Here is a 23,153-nt window from a genome sequence, read left to right on the forward strand (position 1 = left end):
CCACAAAGGTCTGTTTAATAAGAAAAGGAATCGCATTTTTAGCTACCAGAGACCCTTTTTGTCTCCCATCGTTGCTTACTTTTGTAGCTAAGGAGAGCATGTTGGTGCTGTAGAAGGGGGGATTCAAAGTCGCCATCTGATAAAGGATGCAGCCTGCTGCCCAGACATCAGCCTTCTCCCCATACGGCTCACTCTTCAGTACCTCCGGGCTGACATAAAATAAGGGCATTAATACATACCAAGGAAGGAAGAATCCACTCAGAAAGAAGATGCAATCTTCAAGCTTTATTGGAGTTATTTTTTAAGTACCTGAAATGCTGAATCACTATTTCAAGAAAGGATATCAAAAAGTGTGTTTGAAATTTCCCAGCCTCAGATGAACCAGAAAGCACATCAAGCAGATCCAGTTAAGCACTAGATAGCAATCACCCATATAAATATCACCTGGTATGCGTCCAAGGGTGTGTTTATTTCCAGAAACAGGAATCACTGTGGTAGATGCCGTTGCTGGCCCCAGTTCTTTGCTGCTCTGGGAGCTTCTGTACATCCCACCCTTGCTGTAGCCTCCTCTGGGCAGTGCTCCTCATCCACTTCTGCCTTTGGTTTTAACTGTGTTTTCTTGCTTTGACCAATGGAATGTGGAAGTGACAATGAGCCTGATTAGAGCCTCAGTCTGAACAGGTACTGAGGGCTTCCATTTATCCTTCTAGGAGCTTCGGTCCACTACCAGGGGAAGAATGTGTCCCAGGTAGCTTCCACCCCTGCAGCCTGGGCCCAGTGTAGGACACACAGAACCAGTCTGCCCCAGACAACCCATAGGCCAACAGCCTGCAGGAGAACCAGCCTAGCAGACTCGCATTCCTGTGATTCTGAGGTTGAATGCCACTGAGACTTTGTGGTGATTGATGACAAGACATTAATTTGGAAACAACTGAGTGATAGAGCCTTCCCATTTCCTACTGAGCTCCAGCATATTTAAATACACTGTGGGAAATGACAATATCTACCATGTTCCCTGCTTCTGGAATTGCCACGCAATTTAAACAACATTCAAATAAATAATGTGCAAGGGTTCATGAGCTGATTTTTGTTTTTTGTTTTTGAGATGAAGTCTCGCTGTCATCAGGCTGGAGTGTAGTGGTGCGATCTCGGCTCACTGCAACCTCCAACTTCCTGCTTCAAGTGATTCTCCTGCCTCAGCTTCCTGAAGAGCTGTGATTACAGGCACGCGCCACCACACCCAGCTAATTTTTGTATTTTTAGTAGAGACGGGGTTTCACCATGTTAGCCAGGATGATCTTGAACTCCTGATCTTGTGATCTGCCCACCTTGGCCTCCCAAAGGGCTCCAATTGCAGGCATGAGCCAAGTTTATTTTTTAATTTAATTGGGTTTAATTTGATTTATGTGGAGGCAAGTGTAGTCCCCTTGGACATTTTGTACTAATAGAAGTTTCCTCTATCATATTTATACACTAAAAATACAGTAAAGTACTCAACACACACACACACACACACACATACACACAAAATTAAGTAGCTTGCTAATTCAGCTCATAATAGGTACTTAGGTCTGTGCTCAGTACTCTAATGGAGTAAAGATTAATATAGTTAGCTTTGACAGTAGGTGAAGGTATAAAGAAATTTATAAATTGGCATCAACACCATCAGGGGAAGTATAAATCAGTTTTGACTTAAAAAGAATTAACAAATTGCTGTTTTTGAGAAGAAGAAGAATTCCTAGTTTAAGATTTACAGTATGTATTTGCAGAGAAAAGTATGATTTCTAGGACTATCAGTTAAGTATGTTCATATTCAGTGATTTACATTTCAATCATATGGCAATGGGGGAGTTGGGGCTGAGATTTCCATAGGGCTCTGCAGTTCTGAGTAGACAGAAAGTATTCCCTGCCGTCTCCTAATCAATTGCTCACATTAAAAAATTAAAATTAAAATTAAAATTTTTAAAAAAAGGCTTAACAAGAAAAAAATATGCTCAACCCAGAAAATGCCTTTGGCTCTCTACAGACAAATTTGTCATATTCTCATATATTTCGATCTCAGAAGATTCGCTTCCTATTTCCAAAAGATCACGAAGCACAAGCTGTGAGTGTTCCACCCATACCCTTTCAAATACCTTTTGCATTTCCTATCTTTGGCGTGTTTCACTCCCCACAGCCAGCACCCACACTTGTTTGGAGGACAGCATTCCATTTATTCCTCAAAAGATAAATGTTCAACGTCTCTTTTATAAGGGCACTAATCCCATTGGTGAGGGCAGAGCCCTTGTGACCTAATCAGCTACCACAGGTCACACTTCCTAACAACACCACGTTGCAGATTAGGATTTCAATATAAGAATTTTGGAGAGACACAAGCATTCAGTCTGTAGCAGACTTTCCTCTTGAAATACTGCTAAGTTTTTCACGCATCCAGTAAATATGACTAAGCACCTCCAAGGTACTAGTCACTCTTCTAGCTGCTTGGAATATACCAACAAAGACATCTGCCCTCATGGGGCTTACCTTCTGGTAAGGGACAGGGGGCAGAAAAGATATAAAATAAAACACAAGAAAATAACTTAAAAGTAAGTGATGTCATATTTTGATAAATGAAAAATGCTATAGGAAAATAAACTTGACTGGAGTAAAGGAGGTCTGGAGAGGAGGTAAGGCGGCAAGTCGCAATATTAGAAAGAGTGGTTCCTTCCTCTGTCTCAGATTATTTCTCAAAATAATAATAATAATAATAATAACCATTCAGTGGCTTCCTCCTTCATTCACTGCATCCCAGGGAATCTTTCTGACGTCACGATTCCATGTTTCCAGGACATCTGCTGGCTTCAGATTTGCCCCTAATTCCTGGTGAGTCCAGCATTACCACATTAGCAGTGAAATTTATCCTCCAAATGCTAACTCTTTTGTCAAAAGATAAGATTATAATATTTGACAACTAAGAGTTTATAAGAACTACCTTATTTTCACCACTAATGAGCTCAAAAAAATACTACTAATAATGACCCTTCAGGGGCTTCTTCATTCCCTCATTCACCTTCTCTTCATACTTTACTCTCTCCTTGGATGCTTTCATTCATATCCAAGGCTTCCACTAAAACCATATGCTGGTAACCCTCAGACCTAATTTCCATTTCTCACGCCCCTCAGGTTCACACAGAGATAAGGGCTCTGTTACAGATCACTGACTAAACTAGGGTTAAAGCATTGGACTGTAAACAATTTGCCTATTTTATAAATTACAACGGAGAACTCATCCCAAGTCAATAATGCTTACTTTCTTGAATTTCAAGCACTGTTTCTGAGGTGTACAAAACAAGCCTGCAGGACAAAGGCCTGAGCATCTGCAACAGGAAGATAGCTCCCTGGGAGGCATCTCAAAGCCCCGCGCCTGTGACTGTCTTGGCCCCAACATTACCTCCTGAGGCAAACATTTCCATTTATTTTTCTACTTTCAGCTCTGCTGCCATTTGCACTTCAAACCTAGTCACTCCAAGCAATCCTTTTAAATATGTGTGTGTGCTATGGGAGCTTCTTCTTAAACTGCAAGACTCAGGGGTGACTACTCTGCATCCCAGGGAACCTTTCTGATGTCAAGATTCCATGTTTCCAGGACATCTGCTGATTTCAGATTTGCCCCTAATTCCTGGGGAGTCGAGCATTACCACATTAGCAGTTAAATTTAGCCTTCAAATGTGAGCTCTTTCCTCAAAAGATAAGATTATATCATTTGACAACTAAGAGTTTGTAAGAGCTAGCTTATTTTCCACTAATGAACTAAAAGAAATACTAGGGTACAAGTATGAGAAATTGAAGAAGAAATTAAAATCTTAACAGAAATTGAAAAACTATCACTGAAGAAGTAACTCATTGACAATATAATGATATAGAATCTTGGAAACAGTGACATTTAGAGATGTCATAAAAGAAAATGTTCCCTTAACAAGTGTTATAAATACTAATAAAAAAATTCTCAAGGAGTTTGGGACACAGCGAGGGCTAAATTGTTTGAAGACAAGTTTATTTTATTGAAGTAATTTATCCAATAATATTTGCTTCACTAGGTAAAGATAGAAAAGGGGTTTTTGCGTCCCACTGCAATATGTTAATTCTGAGTCTATTAAAATGTACTTTTAGTTTTCAGGTATTGGCTATCACACCTTCATCTCCCCAGAGTACCTTAAGTATAGAAAGAGAACGAACTTATCATGGTTACTGAAAAAAGAACATAAACCTTCTGTCTGAAAGTTTAAGATCCACTATTTATTTGTGCACTCAAGGAGGAAAAACTCCATCTGAACTCATGAGGATAAAATTCTGACCTAAGGTGACATAATTAAGTCTATGTGCCAATATATACCATTTATTTAGACTGAAAATCAAATGATGCTCTAATTATAAATCATTGTACAGCATGTAGCAATATAGAATGGATAAAATGCATGTGTGTGTATGTGTGTGTGTGTACGTGTGTATCTTTTTGTGTATGCATGTGTTTGTGGATGTCTGTGTGTTTGTATGTGCATGTGAATGTTTGTGCGCATGTCCATGGATATTTATGGTTGCTGAAGGTAGGTAAACTGTTGCTGAGAAATGGCTCAAAAAACCATCACTATGGAAGGATAGGAGTTAATGAGAACTAATGAGGATGCAGAAACTTGGAAAAACCCTAGGGAAATAAACCGCAGTGCATTTTCTGGAAAGAGTGAGCAACATAACATTCAGATATATGGTGAGATAAGGAGAGCTTAGCAGAAAAGATGCTATGCAGAATCATGAATGTGGAGAGAACCGTCTATGTCCTGATGAGGTCCTACTTATTATAAGCACTTAATAGCAATAGCATTGATAAAATGTAATCTGGTCCCACTAGAGCTCCAAAAGTTCAAGAGCACCCTGATCAGCCTTATGGCATTCTCCACTATTGAGGAGTGAAGGGATTGAGCTGGAGAAGAGACTGGAAGCCTAGGCAAGCCCACTAATGCAGTGATCAGGGAAATGAGAAGATGAAAGTCATAGGACTGAAGAATGGATCGGATACGGGGTGGAGAAAAACAGAAAGGAAATATGATCCCCTCCTCCCTTAGACTCCCAAGTTTTTGGTTCTGTTGACTAAATGGGTATAAGAGTCATTCACACTGATACAGGGGGAGCAGATGTATAGGAATATATTAATTCATGTCTCCAAGATCCACATTTGGGGATATTCAATGGGCAACAGCATTCCAGATGTGAAGAGTCTCTCAAAACCTTATCCCCAGAGCATGGGCTGTCTATAAGCCTGGCATCACGGAAATGCTCTCAGCTCATAGATGACTACTGCCATTAAGCAGTTAGTTAAAAAGATTTGATACCTAAACAGCTCTGACTTTTCTGAACACAAACCTCTTACAGAGAGACAAGAGAATTAAATGACACGTTCAAGAGCTGTGGAATAATATCCCATGCCACTAAAAGAAATTGGCACACCTTTAACACAGATTTGAGAGCCTTCCCGCTCCTGAACTGCATCTAGCATTGATAGCTTTATCTGCTAAAAACAGAGGACAGCCAGTTAAATTTGAATTACTTTAAAAAATGCAATAGTTGAAAAATATGCTAAAAAATACAGTAAATGAGACATAAACTAAGATGTTCATTGGTGTTTATTCAAAATTCAAATTTCATTGGGCACCCTGTATTTCATCTGGCAATCCTAAATTGCAGTATTATTCGTGTACTCTCCTTTGTTAGTGCTTAAGTCATATTTCTTCTAGAAAGGCACAGAAAGAGCTATTTAAACACTATGGTTTTCTGCACTTACATTACAAAAATAGCAAAGTGGGGTGTTTATATGAGGCATTTGGGACACTTCTGTAAATGCTTTCTATTTCTCTCATGTTGCATGAAGCTGTGTGTTAACATGCGTTAACCATCAATGAAATCAATGATTTAAAAGCTCTTTAAAATATAAGCAGCACCTTAAAGTACAAAACACATCTGAATAAATGAAATGTTAAATTCAGGCCTAGATTTTACATTTTTACCAAATGTCTCTGTATACTTTAAGTTAAATAATAAACAAACTGGAGTAGAAGCCATCAGAATAGCCTCATTAGCCCCATAGCAAAGATGGGCCATGACTGATTTCTTCTTTTTTTTACACAGAGTTAGTTTCACTCTTGTTGCCCAGGCTGGAGTGCAATACTGCAATCTCGGCTCACCGTGACATCCGCCTCCTGGGTTCAAGCAATTCTCCTGCCTCAGCCTCACGAATAGCTGGGATTACAGGCATGCGCCATCATGCCCAGTTAATTTTTTGTATATTTGGTAGAGACGGGTTTCGCCATGTTGGTCAAGCTGGTCTCGAACTCCCAATCTCAGGTGATCCACCCACCTCAGCCTCCCAAAATGCGGGGCTTACAGGCGTGAGCCACCACACCTACTGTCCATGACTGGTTTCTAGATGTCAAACCCTCTTAGTAGGTCATCTAGCTCCTGTGGATTGTGTGTAAGGACATGCATGTGAACAAAACCAGAATATCTCACCCCCCAAAAATACTTCTTTGGCATATTTCTATATAGCTATTCAAAGGGACTGCAAACCACAGAAATCATCTTGAAAATCTGTCTTTTGTAGAGTGTATTTGCATCCGTTGAGAAAATCTGCCTTCGTGAAATAAACAGCCAGGCTTTCTCTGAGCCCACCCCCACCACACTCCCATCCAAATCTCGAAAAGATTAACTCTCAGGAATGAGAAGGACAGTATGACACCTCTGAAAGTCTGACAGAGACATGTTACCACAGGCCGCCATCTATTCTTCCTAAGAACTGCTACCTCTGAAGTTTCATCTGTATCTTAGTCTGTTTTCTGTTGCTTATAACAGAATACCCAAAACTAGGCAATTTATAAAGAAAAGGCACTTATTTCTTACAGTTCTGGAAGCTGAAATTCCAAGGATAAGTGGCTGCATCTGGTGAGTGCCTTCTTGCTGCTGAGGACTTTCTGCAGAGCCCTGAGGCAGCACAAGGCAGTACAAGACAGCACACGGCAAAGGGACTGAGAGTGTTCACAGGGCTCTCTCTCTTTTTATAAACCTCTAGTCCCATTCTCATAATAACTCATTAATTTGGATCCTCATGACCCACTGGAGCATAAGGGCTTTTCTCTAATTATCCAGTGATCTCTTAAAGGTCCCATCTCCGCCGGGTGCGGTGGCTCAAGCCTGTAATCCCAGCACTTTGGGAGGCCAAGGCGGGTGGATCACGAGGTCAAGAGATCGAGACCATCCTGGTCAACATGGTGAAACCCCGTCTCTACTAAAACTACAAAAAATTAGCTGGGCATGGTGGCGCATGCCTGTAATCCCAGCTACTCAGGAGGCTGAGGCAGGAGAATTGCCTGAACCCAGGAGGCGGAGGTTGCGGTGAGCCGAGATCGCGCCATTGCACTCCAGCCTGGGTAACAAGAGTGAAACTCCATCTCAAAAAAAAAAAAAAAAAAAAAAAAAAAAAGAAACCCCATACAAAAAAAAAAAAAAAAAAAAAAAAAAGGTCCCATCTCCTAATACTGCCACATTGGGAATCAAGTTTTGCTTTTGGTTTTGTTTCTGTTTTGAGGCAAAGTCTCACTCTGTCACCAGGCTGGAGTGCAGTGGCATGATCTCGGCTCACTGCAACCTCCACCTCCTGGGTTCAAGTGATTCTCCTGCCTCAGCCTCCCAAGTAGCTGGGACTACAGGCATGTGTCACCACACCCGGCTTATTTTGTATTTTTAGTAGAGACTGGGTTTCACCATGTTGGCCAGGATGGTCTCGATCTCTTGATCTTGTGATCTGCCTTCCTCGGCCTCCCAAAGTGTTGGGATTACAGGTATGAGCTACCATTCCTGGCCAGGAATCAAATTTTAACATGAATTTTGGAGGGAACAAACATTCAAACGATAGCAATCTGTGTAAGAAGATTGCCTTCACCAGCCAGGCCTTTTCTTGTCCTTCCCTCCCATAATGTGTCTTGCCACAATCCAAGCCCCTGTTCCTTCTGTAACTCCAGGATGGTATAAACCTTCAGTCATCTGGCCTTTTCTGAGTTTTCATATTTTATATTATTCTCATATACACATGTGCAAGTAATAATTTGTATACCTTTCTCCTATTAATCTGTCTATTCTGCATTTGTTTTATAGACTCAAATTATCAAAACTTCAGAAGAGTGAGGAAGGAGGAAGTTATCTTTACCCCTATACATGATTCAGACCCCTAACTAACATTTTATGAACCAGAGTGACAAGACGCTCTACTTGGAAGAGTTTTTATGAATTTTTATGAACTTTTTATGAATGAGTGGTAGACGTCTGCTGCAACTAAAACCAATCCATTATTTGACAGATTAATGCAATATTTCTTCCACTTAGGGAAAAACATTTATATATAATATACATAAAATTCATAACAGTAAAAAGCAGAAGAGACTGACACTGCATTATGCAAACCAGGACCTGGGATTACCAGTGTAGCTGTTGACCTGCCTTTAATTAGTTTCTTGTTTTTACTGCAAAATGATGAGTCAAATTAGACTCAATTTTCATCTCCCCACTAGGATCAGTGGACATTGACCAAATGACACAACTGATTTCAGATCATTTTATGAGACACTGCAATTAATGTAGAATCTGTTCATGAGATAACAAATGTGCAAGTGCCATGAAAAAAAATTAGTACTATACAAATGCAACGTGGCATTAGTATTATATAGAGACATCTGTCACATTTCATGGGCACTGTGACAATAAGTGAGCTAGAAAAAAACAGGCAGCAGAATAAATATGGTAGTGAAGAAGGGACTGTCATATTTCTGAATTCTGAAGAGTTCTGAGTGGACAACCAAATAGTTGACCTTTAGTCTATTGAAGTCAAAGTTCGACAGGCCAAGAACTTTTAATATTATAGGTAAAAATGTGGGTAGTGGTGAAAGGGGTGCCAAGCTGTTCTTTCCATTAGGCCCAGTTTGGTAAAAGTTTGTATGATCTCAAAACACGAGGGGCAGCCTACTCTCACCCTGTCCCACCCATGTTGGCCCCTATCCTGATGTTTGCCCTTCATTCACGGAAGCCGCTAATCTGGTATGTTCACCCCTTCCTCTCCAAGCAATACCACCCTTTCACACCAAGATCGAGTTCTACTGATTGGGTGAAACCTTCTCTTACTATGCAAGTTCAAACATATAGTCTGACCACAAATTTTAAAAGCACCTATAGCCTGTATTATTCCCCAAATAGTCATTCTTTGTTTTATCCAACAAATATGTACTGAGCAACTACTACATGCCAGGAGCACACAGAATACAGGAGCAAACAAAACACACACACAAAATCCCTGGCCTCATGGAGTTTACATTCTAGTAAAGGAGACAGCTAATACGCTAATTAATTAATTGATTGATTTAAAATTTATTAGATGTCATGAAGAAAATAGACTATTTTTTAAAATAACATTTATCTCATGAATTGACATTTAACTGTTCTGTGGCCTCAATAGGCTGTTTGACTTTGGAAATGGGGTTGGGTGGGTATTAATTTCCTCACATCTGTAAGACAGAGAGATAATTTGTAATATCTATTCCTGTTCCAAATGCTATGCCCATCATCTAAAGACTGAAAATATTTTAATGACAGATATGCACACAGTTTTAAGATAAAGATTACATTTGGTTTTCAGTGTGGTTTAATCCCTGAGGATAGAGTCAACAACATTTTCCAAATTAAAATTTGTTCTATCAAAACAATGCATGAACACGTAAATAATTTTTGATTATTGCTTTGGTACAGTATTGAAATCTGTGTTTTAAGATTTTTTAAGCAAAATAAGACATTTTTATTTTAACAGATAGCTAATGCATATTTCAAAGTCACTTTTAAGAATTAGAGATGTCTTAACCTGAATCATCACCATATTTGCTCGAAAAATGCTGGGCAAATAGATCCTAAATCTGTGTAATCTTACGTGGCTGAAGAAGAAAAGAAATGCATTCCTCTTTCATCTCTGAAGCAGAAGCGGCCTCAGTGAATACGTGAGAACCTATGGCCAAGGTTTCTGATAGCTTCCTCACAACCAATTTCACTCTGTCCCCCTATTCCCATTTGCTGAGCAGACACAAAGAAACCTGTCACTAGAAAACACAGATTCAGTGAGATCTGAGGACCAAGGAATGTCCTTTACCCAAAATATCTTCCCTGAGGCCAATGTCTGAGTTCTCACAATCAGTGATTTATTCTTCTATGTAATACACTAGGTATTTCTAGAAAGTCGATAAGGAGAAAATGAGGAAGGGGGTGAAAACATGGGGAACCCAGGGCTTGAGTATGTTTGACAGTGACTGCTGGTTGGGGGTGGGCTAAAAGATAATAGCTTGATAAGATACTGAGACAAAGGCCACACAGGGAGCAACTTGATTGTAATTTCTCCCAAATTTGAGTGTGAGACGGAGGCAGGAGAATAGAGTCTGGAGGTAGGAAACATAAGACCAAGTGATGCTGACTTCCTAGAACTAAACTAAATGGAATCACTTTAGCTATGACAGGAAATAGCCTCTCCATTTATGGAGGGCATTCCCCAAGTAAATTACTTTGTAACTTTACTTCACCCTCTTCATTTACATAGAGCATACACCTAGTAACCAAGACAAACCTCTAGAGGATATTTAAATCCCAGAAAATTCTGTAACAGGGCTCTTGAGCCCCTATGCTCAACCCGCTCTCACCCTGCAGAGCATACTTTCATTTTCAATAAATCTTTACTTTTGTTGCTTCATTCTTTCCTTGCTTTGTGCGTTTTGCCCAATTCTTTGTTCAAGATGCCAAGAACCTAGACACTCACCACTAGCATCAAGATGAAGAAAGAGTAGGGGGAATAAAGAAAGAAGGGGTTTCCGAGAGGAAGGGAAGAGGAATTTTAAGTCACCTTTTGTTAAAACTGTTTCTTTGCTGTCTGTACCTCTGACATGACAACGAGCCATTTTCATTAGTATTTTGCTTGGCTCGCATTCTGGTTTGCCATAACTGGTCATGGTTCCTACTAACCTGGCCAAAAATTAAGGTTTAAAAAAATGTGCAATTCATATACACCATGGAATACTATGCAGCCATAAGAAATGATGAGTTTGTGTCCCTTGTAGGGACATGGATGAACCTGGAAACCATCATTCTCAGCAAACTGACAAGAACAGAAAATCAAACACTGCATGTTTTCATTCACAGGTGGGTCTTGAACAATGAGAACACATGGACACAGGGAGGGGAGCATCACACACTGGGGTCTGTTGAGGGGGCCAAGGGAGGAACAGTGGGGGAAGGGTGGGGAGGTCAGAGAGGGATAACATAGGGAGAAATGCCAGATGTGGGTGATGGGGGAATGGAGGCAGCAAACCACATTGCCATGTGTGTACCTATGCAACAATCCTGTATGATCTGCACATGTACCCCAGCACCTAAAGTACAATAAAAAAAATGTGCAATTGTCCAATATATGACTCCTGGTTTTATAAACCAAAAATAAAATTATAAGCCCCTCAACTGACTCCATGGACCCCTCATCTAGGCCAAGCAAATTCCAAAGAAACCTGAAACGCTAGTTCAGGCCATGAGATGGAAAGAGGTGCTCAGACATGCCTCATTATACGCGCCTCTTTTTCAGGCACAGCTGACCAGCATTAACATTACAACAGAGATCTTAGGACTGATCTTTGCAGCAACAGAAACCAAATTCCCACCTGACTCCAGTGTAGCATCAGACGACAGATGGAAGGCCCTGAAAAAAAATCTAAGTATTTTACCCCAAAATATATTCCTTCAATATATTTTGAAAGGCCCTGCAAAGCTGTCTCTTGCAAGGGAAATGCATTCTGTGGAGAATATCCTTCCCTTTCCAGGTCTTTTTTGATCCTGAATTGATTAGCTGAGAGTCTAGAACCTTTTGCCATCTATTGCCTCTAAGGACAGCCACCTAGGCAACTTCATCTACTTGATAAGAATCTCGGTCTCCACAACCTGTATCTTAACCCAGACATTTGTTTCCACTGATTTCAGGTCTTTAGAGAATATCAGTTTTAACTAATCACCAATCAGAAAACCTATGAATCCCACCCCCGCCACCTTCTTCAAGTTGTTCTGCCTTCCTGGACCAAACCAATGTATACCTTACATATGTTGATTGATGGCTTATGTCTCCCTAAAACATAGAAAACCAAGCTGTAACCCAGTCACCCTAGGCATATGTTCTCAGGACCTCCTGAGGCAGTGTCACGGGTCACGGTCTTCACGTTTGGCTCAGAACAAAGCTCTTCAAATATTTTACAGAGCTTGGCTTTTTCATCAACAATTTCTAGTTAAAAAGTTAAAAAGTAGGGCCGGGCGCGGTGGCTCACACCTGTAATCCCAGCACTTGGGAGGCCGAGGCGGGTGGATCAGTAGGCCAAGAGATTGAGACCATCCTGGTCAACATGGTGAAACCCCGTCTCTACTGAAATACAAAACATTAGCTGGGCATGGTGGTACGTGCCTGTAATCCCAGCTATTCAGGAGGCTGAGGCAGGAGAATTGCCTGAACCCAGGAGGCGGAGGTTGCGGTGAGCCGAGAACGCCATTGCACTCCAGCCTGGGTAACAAGAGCGAAACTCCATCTCAAAAAANAAAAAAAAAAAAAAAAAAAAAAAAAAAAAGTTAAAAAGTGAGAGTTCATATTTGCTACCATTTCACCTGCACTAAATTGCTAATTTCCCTCCTTCTGTAGAGAAGAGGCTGAATGGTCTACCTCAATTTCTCTTCACTTATTCAAGTCACTCAAATGCAGTGCAGGCAGCTTTTACTTTCTTTAAAAGCATTACCCTTGAAAACTTCCATAGTTTTGGCTCTTAAGACCATCAAAATTAGTCTTCATCTCTGAACACATAAAGATAATCCTTTCTTCTCTCTCTCAGCACAATAACTATAGATTTTCAAAACGGAGGGAAATAAAGCACTTTATTTAGTTCCAGATTTACTGTGTTCCATTTAGGAATGAAATACTGTCTGGGTAGCCCCTGGGATGCCAACTCTATACGGAGAGAATAAATCAGTTCAGCAACGGACTTGGTGTGGCTGAACGGAATGGCCCTTCCAAAATGCAGGACTGTGGAAAACAAGATATTTTCATTGTGCCTTAGTTTCCTTTCTTATGCAATAGGAAAATAACCTGTTCAGTGTGTTCTAAGATTTGCCAAATGCAATACATTTTTTTTTAATGGGCGGCATAGAATATCTTTATATTTACTAAATATTTTTTAACTCTTCTCCTTTCCTTGGATGTTGGCAGTTTAAATGAGAGAAAGGCAAAACATAAACAGAAAGGTGAAATGAGAATTGTACTTTTTTTTTTTTTAATCACATTTAGAGAGTGTATTAATCCGTTTTCGCACTACTGTAAAGAAATACCTGAGACTAGGTAATTTAAAAAGAAAAGAGGTTTAACTCGCTCATGGTTCTGCAAGATGTACAGGAAGCATGATGGCATTTGCTTCTTGGGAGGCCCCGGGAAGCTTCCAATCATAGCAGAAGGCAAAGGAGGAACGTGGCCAGAGCAGGAACAGGAGAGCGAGGGGGGAGGTGCAGCACACTTTAAAATAACCAAGTCGCAGGAAAACTCACCATTCTAAGAACAGCACCAACGGGGTAATTTGCCCCCATAATCCAATCACCTCCCACCAGGCCCCACCTCTAACACAGCGGATTAAAATTCAACATGAAATTTAGGTAGTGACAAAGACCCAAACCATATCAGAGAGTATACCTTAATTGTACCAACACTAAAGTTTCACTGATTTTAAATCGACATACAAATTACTTTAAAATTTTTCTCTACTTTCTCAAATTTGTAAGAAGTATAAACTAACCAGCTTTGTGAATTGAGAAAGAAAAGAATCCCTGCTCAAGAGGAGGGTCCTTAATAGTCGAAGAAGAGACAAATAATTCTGGACAGTATCATTAAAAATTCAGTACGGTAAATATAGTTGGATAAATATATATTGAGTACTGTGGTCTGAAAACAAAATACATTCTCTTCAAGGAATTCATAAAACTTGCATAAACTTTTCGATGCATCAGGTGTGGCAAACTATTACTTTGGGATAGTTTTCTGAGAAAGCACTTCTACTCCCAGGCTGGAGTGCAGTGGCGTGATCTCGGCTCACTGCAACCACCACTTTCCAGGTTCAAGTGATTCTCCTGCCTCAGCCTCCTGAGTAGCTGGGACTAAATGTATGTATACCCTTGTCTAGTCCCTCCATACATTATTTCTGGGTTTGGCCATGTGACTGGCCTTAGCCAATGGGACATTAGCGATTGTCATGCATGCCTGTACATGCAGGCTATATTTTCAGAACTCTAACTCTTGGAACATTCCCTCTTAGATTCCAACCACCATACTGAAAAAAACAAAGCCCAGTCTAGCCATTTAAAGAGAACACATGAAATTAAACCAAGGACCCAGCCAATAGCCCCGAGGTAGCTCTCAGCCAGCAGCCAGTACCAACATCCTCCTTAAAAGAGATTCCTCCCATTCCAGTTGGGCTGCCCTAGTTAATGCAGCATGGAGCAGAGATAAGCTGTCCTTAAAAAGCCCTGTTTAAATTGCAGAATTTGAGTAAATAAATTATTATTGCATTAATCCAATAAGTTGGAGATAAATGCTATGCAATTATCTTAATCATCAGAGTATGAAGAATTTCTCAGTTTATTCTAAGATACTATAATGATACAGCTGTATTCTATGACATAATAAAGCCAAATAAAATATAAGCTTTGAACAAAAAGAAAAAAAGCAAAAACTGTAAAATAAAAAGCATTTTATAAATTACTTAAGAGTGATAAAGATAAAAAATTTTACTGACAGACTACTTAGAAAATAAAGTCAATGAGACTAACCTCTGATTTTTTTATCTTGCCCAAATTCCCATCTAAAGCATCTGGGGAGTCATGCCCTCAGATGGGTTTTATTTAACCCTACATATCATGATTTACTTTTTAACCTAACTCTGGCATAACATTACAAAACAAAGAAGAAAAACAAAATATTTTACCCCAAAATATGTTTCTTTGCCATATTTTGAAATGGCCTTGCAAAGCTGTTCTTCGTGGGGGGAAATTTGCTGGGCACGGTGGCTCACGTCTGGAATCCCAGCATTTTGGGAGGCTAAGGCAGGCGGATCACTAGAGGTCAGGAGTTTGAGGATAGCCTGGCCAATATGGTAAAACCCCGTCTCTACTAAAAATACACAAAAAAATTAGCCAGTCATGGTGGTGGGTGACTGTAGTCCCAGCTACTTGGGAGTCTGAGGCAGGAGAATCACTTGAACCCTGAGGCAGAAGTTACGGTGAGCCAAGACCACACTGCTGCACTCCAGTCTGGGCAATAGAGCAAGACTCTGCCTCAAAAGAAAGAAAAAAAGAAAGAAAGATCTTAAATCAATTAGCTAACCTACTTAAGAAACTAGAAAAAAGAAGAGCAAACTCGACTCAAACCTAATAGCAAAAAGTAATAAAGATCAGTGAGGTAATAAGTGACATAGGAAATAGAAAAATAGCAAAAAGCAATAAAAATAAAATTTGGTTCTTTTGAAAAAATCAAAAGAATTGACAACTTGATTACTGGTTTTGATGGAATTCCTGGTTTTCCTGGTTTCTTAGTTAGCCAGACTAACTAAGGAAAAGGAGAGAAGACTCAAAACACCAAAACCAGGGATGAAAAGGAAACATTAATACCATTTGTATAGAAATTAAAAGAATTTTAAGCATATTATAAAAACTATGAACAATTGTATGCTACCAAATTAGATGATCTAGATGAAATGGAAATTACTCTAAATACACAAACCACCAAAACTGACTGAAGAAGAAAAACAAAATCTAAATAGAAGTATAACAAGAGGTTAAGTTAGTAATCAAAAACTTCCCATAAAGAAAAGCTCTGGGCTAGACGGCTTCAGCTTCACCGGTGAATTTTATCAAGTGTTTAAAGAACTGACACCGGTTCTTCCCAAACTGTTCCAAGAAACAGAAGAGAGGGTAACACTTCCTGTATTAATCTGTTCTCCTATTGCTGTAAATAAATGCCTGAGACTGGTAATTGATAAAGAAAGAGCCTTAGCAGGCTCACAAGCTATAGAAGAGGCCCGGCTGGGGAGGCCTTAGGGAACTTTCACTCTGGCAGAAGGCAAAGTGGGAACAGGCATCTTCGCTCGGCCAGAGCAGAAGGAGAAAGAGTGGGAGGTGTCACACACTCAAACAACAAGATCTTGTGAGAACTCGATCACAAAAACAGCACCACCAAAGTGGGAAATCCCACCCCCATGACCCAGTCACCTCCTACCAGGCCCACCTCCAACACTGAGGATTACAATTCGACATGAGATTTGAGCAGGGACAGAAATCCAAACCATATCACTTCCCAACTCATTCTGTGAGGTCAGTATTAACCTGCTACAAAACCCAGGCAACGAAAATCACAGAAAAGAAAACAGACACATATTCCTTATGAATATAGATGCAAAAAATCTCCAATAAAATACTAGTAAGCTGAACCTAGCAACATATGAAAAGAATTACAGTAGTACCCCCTCATCCAGGGAAAATATGTTCTAGGACTCCCCCAGTGGATGCCTGAAACTGAAGACAGTACCAAACACTATACAAACTGTTTTTCCTACATATACATATCTATGATAAAGCTTAATTAATAATTTAGGCACAGTATGAGATTAACGATAACTAATAACAAAATGGAAGAACTATAACAATATGCCAGCATCACTACTTTGATGCTTGCGGCCATTATTAAATAAGGGTGGCTTGAACAGAAGCACTGAGATACCGTGACAGTCGACGTGATCACTGAGATAGCTAAGTGACTGCTGTGTGGTAGAGCATGCAATGTGGGTACACTGGGAATAGGGAGGATTCATGTCCCAGGTGAGAAGGAGCAGGACAGTGCAAGATTCACCACACTATGCAGAATGGTGTGCAATTTACAACTTATGAATTGTTTATTTCTGAAATCTTCCATTTACTCTTTGCAAACTGCAGTTGACTGAAACTGGAAAGTGAAGTCATGGCTTAAGAGGGTACTTCTGTCTATACTATGACAAAGTGGGATTTGTCTCAGAAAAGCAAGGTCGGCTCAAAATATGAAAATCAATGAAGGTAAAACACCATATTAACAGAATGAAGCTTTTAAAAATGATCATTTTAGTAAATGCAGACAAGAGCATTTGACAAAATCCAACTTTCTTTCATGATAAAAGCTCTCATCTAGGAGCAGAAGAAAACATCCTCAGCCCAATGAAAGACGTCTGCATACTTCTCAGGTAACATGATAAAGACCAACAGCTTCCACTCATATGGGTAAATAACATGAATCTTGAAAAACACACACATATACACAACCACCTACATTTTCCCTCAATGCAAGAAGAGTAAGAGATTTTCCACACTCCCCACTTTTTCTTAGCACAGATACCTTAGAAAACTTGTAATTGTTCATTCTTTCTCTGCCTCATTAAAATGTACTATGTAAATCTTTCCAAAACCTAAATAACACTCTTGTCAGTGTTACAACCCAGAAATCTTTTCCTTAAAGACACAGGAGGCATATCTTTAAAATAAATGAAACCAATAAAGAAGACAATACACCCACCATGGGTATTTTTATGGGAGGGTGGGAGCCTCACACAACAGGCACCCAGGTACAAATTATAAACCTACTTCCTGTCGTAAAGATATGATAAATTTGTTTTTCTTTTGGATTAAGGCAATTAGTAAACACAGATGGCTACGCCAATTATCAGGTGAATTTAGGATGAACCATGTGTGACAAATGGTGCCGTCAAGTCCTCTTATTTGAAGACTAGTTATTTATCTTGAGGACATGTATGGCAAGGATTGCATCTGCTTAGCTGTATAAAAGGACAGGATTTCTTCTTTCTGTCTTTTCAATCTCTTTAGTGGATTGCCTATGTTGAGAATGATATCTGGGTTAATGTTTACTCAAAAATCAAGACGTTTTTCTTTTCCACTTTTGTGTTGAGCTTGTCTGGGTTGGCAGGAGACTTTGTTTTTTAATTTTTATTCCCCTAACACTTGACTTCGTCAGATCAGAAATAAGACAAGGAGTCTGCTCTTACCACTTCATTCAACATTGTACTGGAATTTCTGGTCAAGTCACTTAGTCAAGAAAGGGAAATAAAAGGCATCCAGATGAGAAAGAAAGAAGTAAGACAATTTCTATTTGCATATAACATGATCTTTTGTGTAGAAAATTGCAAGAAATTCACACAAAAAAATTACAGCTAATATATGAGTTTAGTAAGTTTACAGTACACAAAATCAATATGCGAAATTAAATCATATTTCTATACACTACTAATGAACAATCCAAGATGAAATTAAGAGAACAGTTTGCTTACAATAGCATCAAAAAAATAAAACTTAGGAATAAATTTGAAAAAAGAAGTAAATGACTTGTACACTAAAAACTGCATAACATCAGTTTTTAAAAGTTTTTTAGAAGACCTAAATATTTGGAAAGACATTTGTGTTCAAAAATTGGAAGACTTGCCATTGTTTAAATGGCCACATTAGTTTCCTCTTGTTGCTGTGCACATCGCCATAAATTTAGTGGCTTAAAACACAAATCTTATAGTTCTGGATTGTTCTAAAATGGTGCTTGCTGGACTAAAATCAAGGTTTGGGTAGGGCTGAATTTCTTTCTGAAGGTTCTAGGAGAGAACCTATTTCCTTGCCTTTTCCAGCTTTTAGAGACTGCCCGTATTCCTTGGCTTATGGCTCACTTTTATTGTCAAAGTCAGCAATGGCCAGTCATGTCTTTCTCACAGCACATCACTCCAGCACTTACTTGTCTGCCTCCCTTTTTCATGTTTAAAGGCACTGGCCATTACACTGGGTCTAGTAGCCTCAAATTAGTCTGCTACCTTAATTCCCTTTTCACCATTTAACATAACATATCCATAGGGTCTAGAGATTATACTAGAATGTTGACATCTTGAAGGGGGGGTATCATTTTTCTGCCTATCATAATAGGCAAATTGATCTACAGATTCAACACAATTGGCTTTTTTTTTTGGCAGAAATTTACAAAATGATCCTAAAACTTATCTAACAATGCATGGGACACAGAATGCCAAAACAATTTTGAAAAATAAGAACAAAGCTGAAGGACTCATACTTCCTGATTTCAAAACTGACTACAAAGCTACAATAATTAACACTGTGTAAGACTAACATAAAGATACACATATAGATTGATAAAACAAAACTGAGAGTCCCTTGAGAAATAAACCTTATATTTACGGTGAACTGACTTTTGGCAATAATGACAAGAAAATTCAATAGGCAAAGAAGTTATTTCAACAAATGGTGCTGGGACAACTGGATATACACAAGCAAAAGATTGAAGTTGGAACCTTACCTAATACTATACACAAAAATCAATGCTAAGTGAGTCATAGGCCTAGATATAAGAATTGTAACTATAAAATTTATGGAAGAAAATATAGGTAAAAGTCTTTGTGATTTTAGATTACACAATGGTTTCTTAGAATGACTCTTAAGCACAAGCAACCAAATCAGTAGGTTAGATTTCATCAAAAGTAAAAACTTTTGTGTTTCAAAGGACATTATCAAGAAAATGAGAAGAGAGCCCACAGAAGAACACGCTTAGAAATCATATATCTGATACATGTCTGCTTTCCAAAATAAGTAAAAATTTTTATAACTCAGTAATAAAAACACAAATTACCCAGTTTTAAAATGGGCAAAAAAGTTGTTAAACTTCATGAGTCATAGAGAATTGCAATTCAAAACCATAGTGAGATACCACGGCATACCCCTCGGATGGCTATAATCCACAAGACAGATTAAATAACTATTGGCAAAGTTGTAAGAGATTGGAACCTTCACATATTCCTGACAGAAATGGAAAATGGTGCAATCACTTCAGAAGACAATTTGGCAGTTCCTCAAAAAGTTAAACATAGAATTACCATACTGAGGAGTATGGCTTCCAGCCAGAATCCTATGTATTATCTTTCAGGCAAGACCCTAGTCAGTTACAAGGCTTTGCCCAGCAGACCTCATGGCAGGAAACTGCCATCTCCACACCGGACTTGGTACACAGCCAGTATGTTACAGCGTCTGGAGGAATCTGCAGCTGAGAACTCACTCCCTGCTCCCTTGGCCCCAACTAGCCCCACTCATAGTCTTCTCTGCATCCCTAGTCTAGGCACTTCCATTCGGAGGCTTCAGCTCAGGCACTTTTCAGGAGTCCCAGCTGAGACCTGCTTAGGGAGGGCTTGGCCTCAGCCAAGTGCTTTCGGCTACTAGTGATACTTCTTCATGTTGAATGAAGAGTTACACACATCATAAAAGTATAAAAACATAGAAACAATGTATACCCACTTCCAGATAATGGTTACCTCTGGGTAGGAAGAGGAAGTAGGATGAAGAGGAACCTTGAATTGACTCCATAACATTATTTCCTTACCAAACTTTTCTTAAGAAAATGTAATAAAGCCATAATGTAGTGAAACTTAGTATGCATAAATGGACATTTGTTATACATATGAAATATTTCATAGTACAAAAGAATGAAAAATATTGAAAGAATATTTTTGAAATATTTCATAATACAAAAGAATGAAAAATAATTCTTAGCCCTAGGTGGTGAAATTATATATGATTGTGATTTCAGTTTTCTCTTGATATATATATACATTTTTTTCAAATCCTTCCAACCAACATGAATTTCTTTTATAACGGTAATAAATAATACATCTGTTTTAAAAAGAGGTTTTTACTACCCATAACTTTATTTAAGGAGAGAGCTATAAAAATGTGTTTTGGTTAAACTGTAATATATGGCTTAAAAATTGAACTGATATTAAAATCTTATTTTGGTATAAAAGAAACTCTACAAATATTTTAATAGTTCAGTGCTGAGAAATGCTTTTATTTTTCAAATGCAAACCGAAATTTAAAAGCTGAAATTTACACATGTCCAAATTCTAAGAGCTAGTCAGAAACTGAAATGCAAATAATTACAGCTTTAATAATTATTCCTATCAAGTTCCTTTTGGAAATGTGACCTTAAACCACCCAGGATTATCTGAATACAGTCATTCAAGTTATTACTATACATTATTCAGTGTAATGACATAATTAATAATTAATAGAACTTTTTAGAGCTAGGACATCTAATTCAACAGTTTCCAATGATTGGGAGCTGCATCCAGAGTCCTTGCTTGCTCCTTTTCTCACATATTTATCCTTTTCCTCCTTCAGCGCCTCTTTCCTGCCTGGAACAAGCATCGTCAAGTTTCCTGATTTCTAACCACACTCCCTGTTCTCATATTTCTTCATAGCACAGTTTCCTCTATTGGCTATTGCCACAGTTTTACCTACCATTGCTTGTCATGCTGCCCCTGCATCCCAGCCTTTACCACTCCCCTGAAACTTCTCTGGGTAACCACTCTCATTTGCAAGTCTAAGGGATATTCTTCCATCCTTTGCATGGAATCATATGAAATCACCACATGGAAACAATTCTCAATACCTGGCCAGTCTGTAGTACTATTGAGCTTCGAAAAGCATTATGTTCCTCCTTGGAAACTTTCTCACATCTTGTCTGACACTATTTTCTCCTAGTTTTTTCTTACGAACTTCCTGTCCGCCTACTCCTTGTAAGTTGCCCCAACCTTCCTCTCTCTGGTTTACCTCTTAAGGGTTGTGGCTCCTCAAGATTTTATTCATCACTTGTCTATTTCACAGCAAGTTTCACACTGATGCTAATGACTCTATGTTTCCTTACCAACCAGAAACACTCCCCTGAGGCTCCAGAAACATATTTGGGTTGCTTATTGGACATGACAGTCTTACTGTCTCAAAAGCAATTCAAACTCAACATACTCAAAACTAAATTAATCACTTCCCTTTCTCTGCAAATTCTACCCCATGTCTTCTCTAATCATCAAGATGTTGCCGTGGGTTGGATTGTGTCCCCTAAAAAGATATGTTGAAGCCCTAACTCTCAGTGCCTGTAAATGTGACCTTGTTTGCCAAGAGGATCTTTGCAGAGGTAATCAAGTTAAAATGAGGTCATACTAAATAAGGGTGGGCCCTAATCCAATATGACTACTGTACTTCTAAGAAGAGAAAACAGACACACAGGCATAGACACACAGAGAATGCCAAGCGATGACAGGGGCAGAGACAAGAGTGACGTCTCTTGTCAAGTATTTCCCTTCTCAGATCTGTCCTGTCCCACCTCCCTCCCCGGCCTTCAGTAGCCTGTTAAATGGAGAGCCTCATTTCTTAATACTTTCAGCTGCCTGGCTCCTTAGGGTGAGGGCTGGCTTCCAGCATGAATTTCCTCACGGCAGCCATGTTGAGAGCTATAGCAACTTCTGTACCCAGGCCCCTGCCAACTGTTCTACAAGAGGTGCTGGCAGCATACCCCCGCCCCCATAACAATTCCAGTGAGGTTGAATAACACAATCCAAAAGAATCTGGAGGTTAAGAAAGGCCTATGGGAAAACTTTCATCAATGAGAGACAGGAATGAATTCTTCTTCCTTCTCTCCCGCAATTGACTCTTCTAATGCAGCAAAGTCCTATAAGATCTGTCCAGAGACATCTCCCATGACCAAGCAAATGCTGCTTCTTAGTAAAGCTGTGGCAAGCTCAGCAACAGTACATTGTATTTGCTGTCCTTCCTTCCCTTCTTTGTTTCTTGTTTTTTTCCTTACTCTCACTATGCTGGGATTACCACCTGCCTCTCCAATAAATAGCTCACATGTAAGCTCCATTGTCTACGAACCTGGGCTAAGATAACAAGTTGCTTAAACATCATTTTTCTCTTCTAAAAGTAGAGATAATGCTGGCTCTTCTCATAGGAACACCAAATGTATTACATGAGACAATATCTGAAAAACACGGTAACTTGAAAGTTAGTGCTCATGAAATGTTACTTGTTACTATTAATTATTACTACATGAAGAGCCACAGAATTCTTCTCTCACTGTATTAGTCAGGGTTCTCTAGGGGGACAGAACTAAAGGAATA

General features: G+C 39.2%; 1 protein-coding gene across 7 annotated transcripts in view; it reads right to left on the reverse strand.

Moving 5' to 3' along the window:
- NEK10 (NIMA related kinase 10) overlaps window positions 1-23,153 on the reverse strand; it is a 247,454-nt gene that overhangs the window by 91,814 nt on the left and 132,487 nt on the right. For all 7 annotated transcript variants that reach the window (XM_017498233.2, XM_017498232.2, XM_017498230.2 and 4 more), the window contains one exon: window positions 80-209. In XM_017498233.2, coding sequence (XP_017353722.1) covers window positions 80-209 — 130 coding nt within the window. The remainder of the gene's footprint in view (window positions 1-79; window positions 210-23,153) is intronic.

The sequence above is a fragment of the Cebus imitator genome, unplaced genomic scaffold (genome assembly GCF_001604975.1).
Source record: "Cebus imitator isolate Cc_AM_T3 unplaced genomic scaffold, Cebus_imitator-1.0 Scaffold239, whole genome shotgun sequence".
Classification (NCBI taxonomy): domain Eukaryota; kingdom Metazoa; phylum Chordata; class Mammalia; order Primates; family Cebidae; genus Cebus; species Cebus imitator.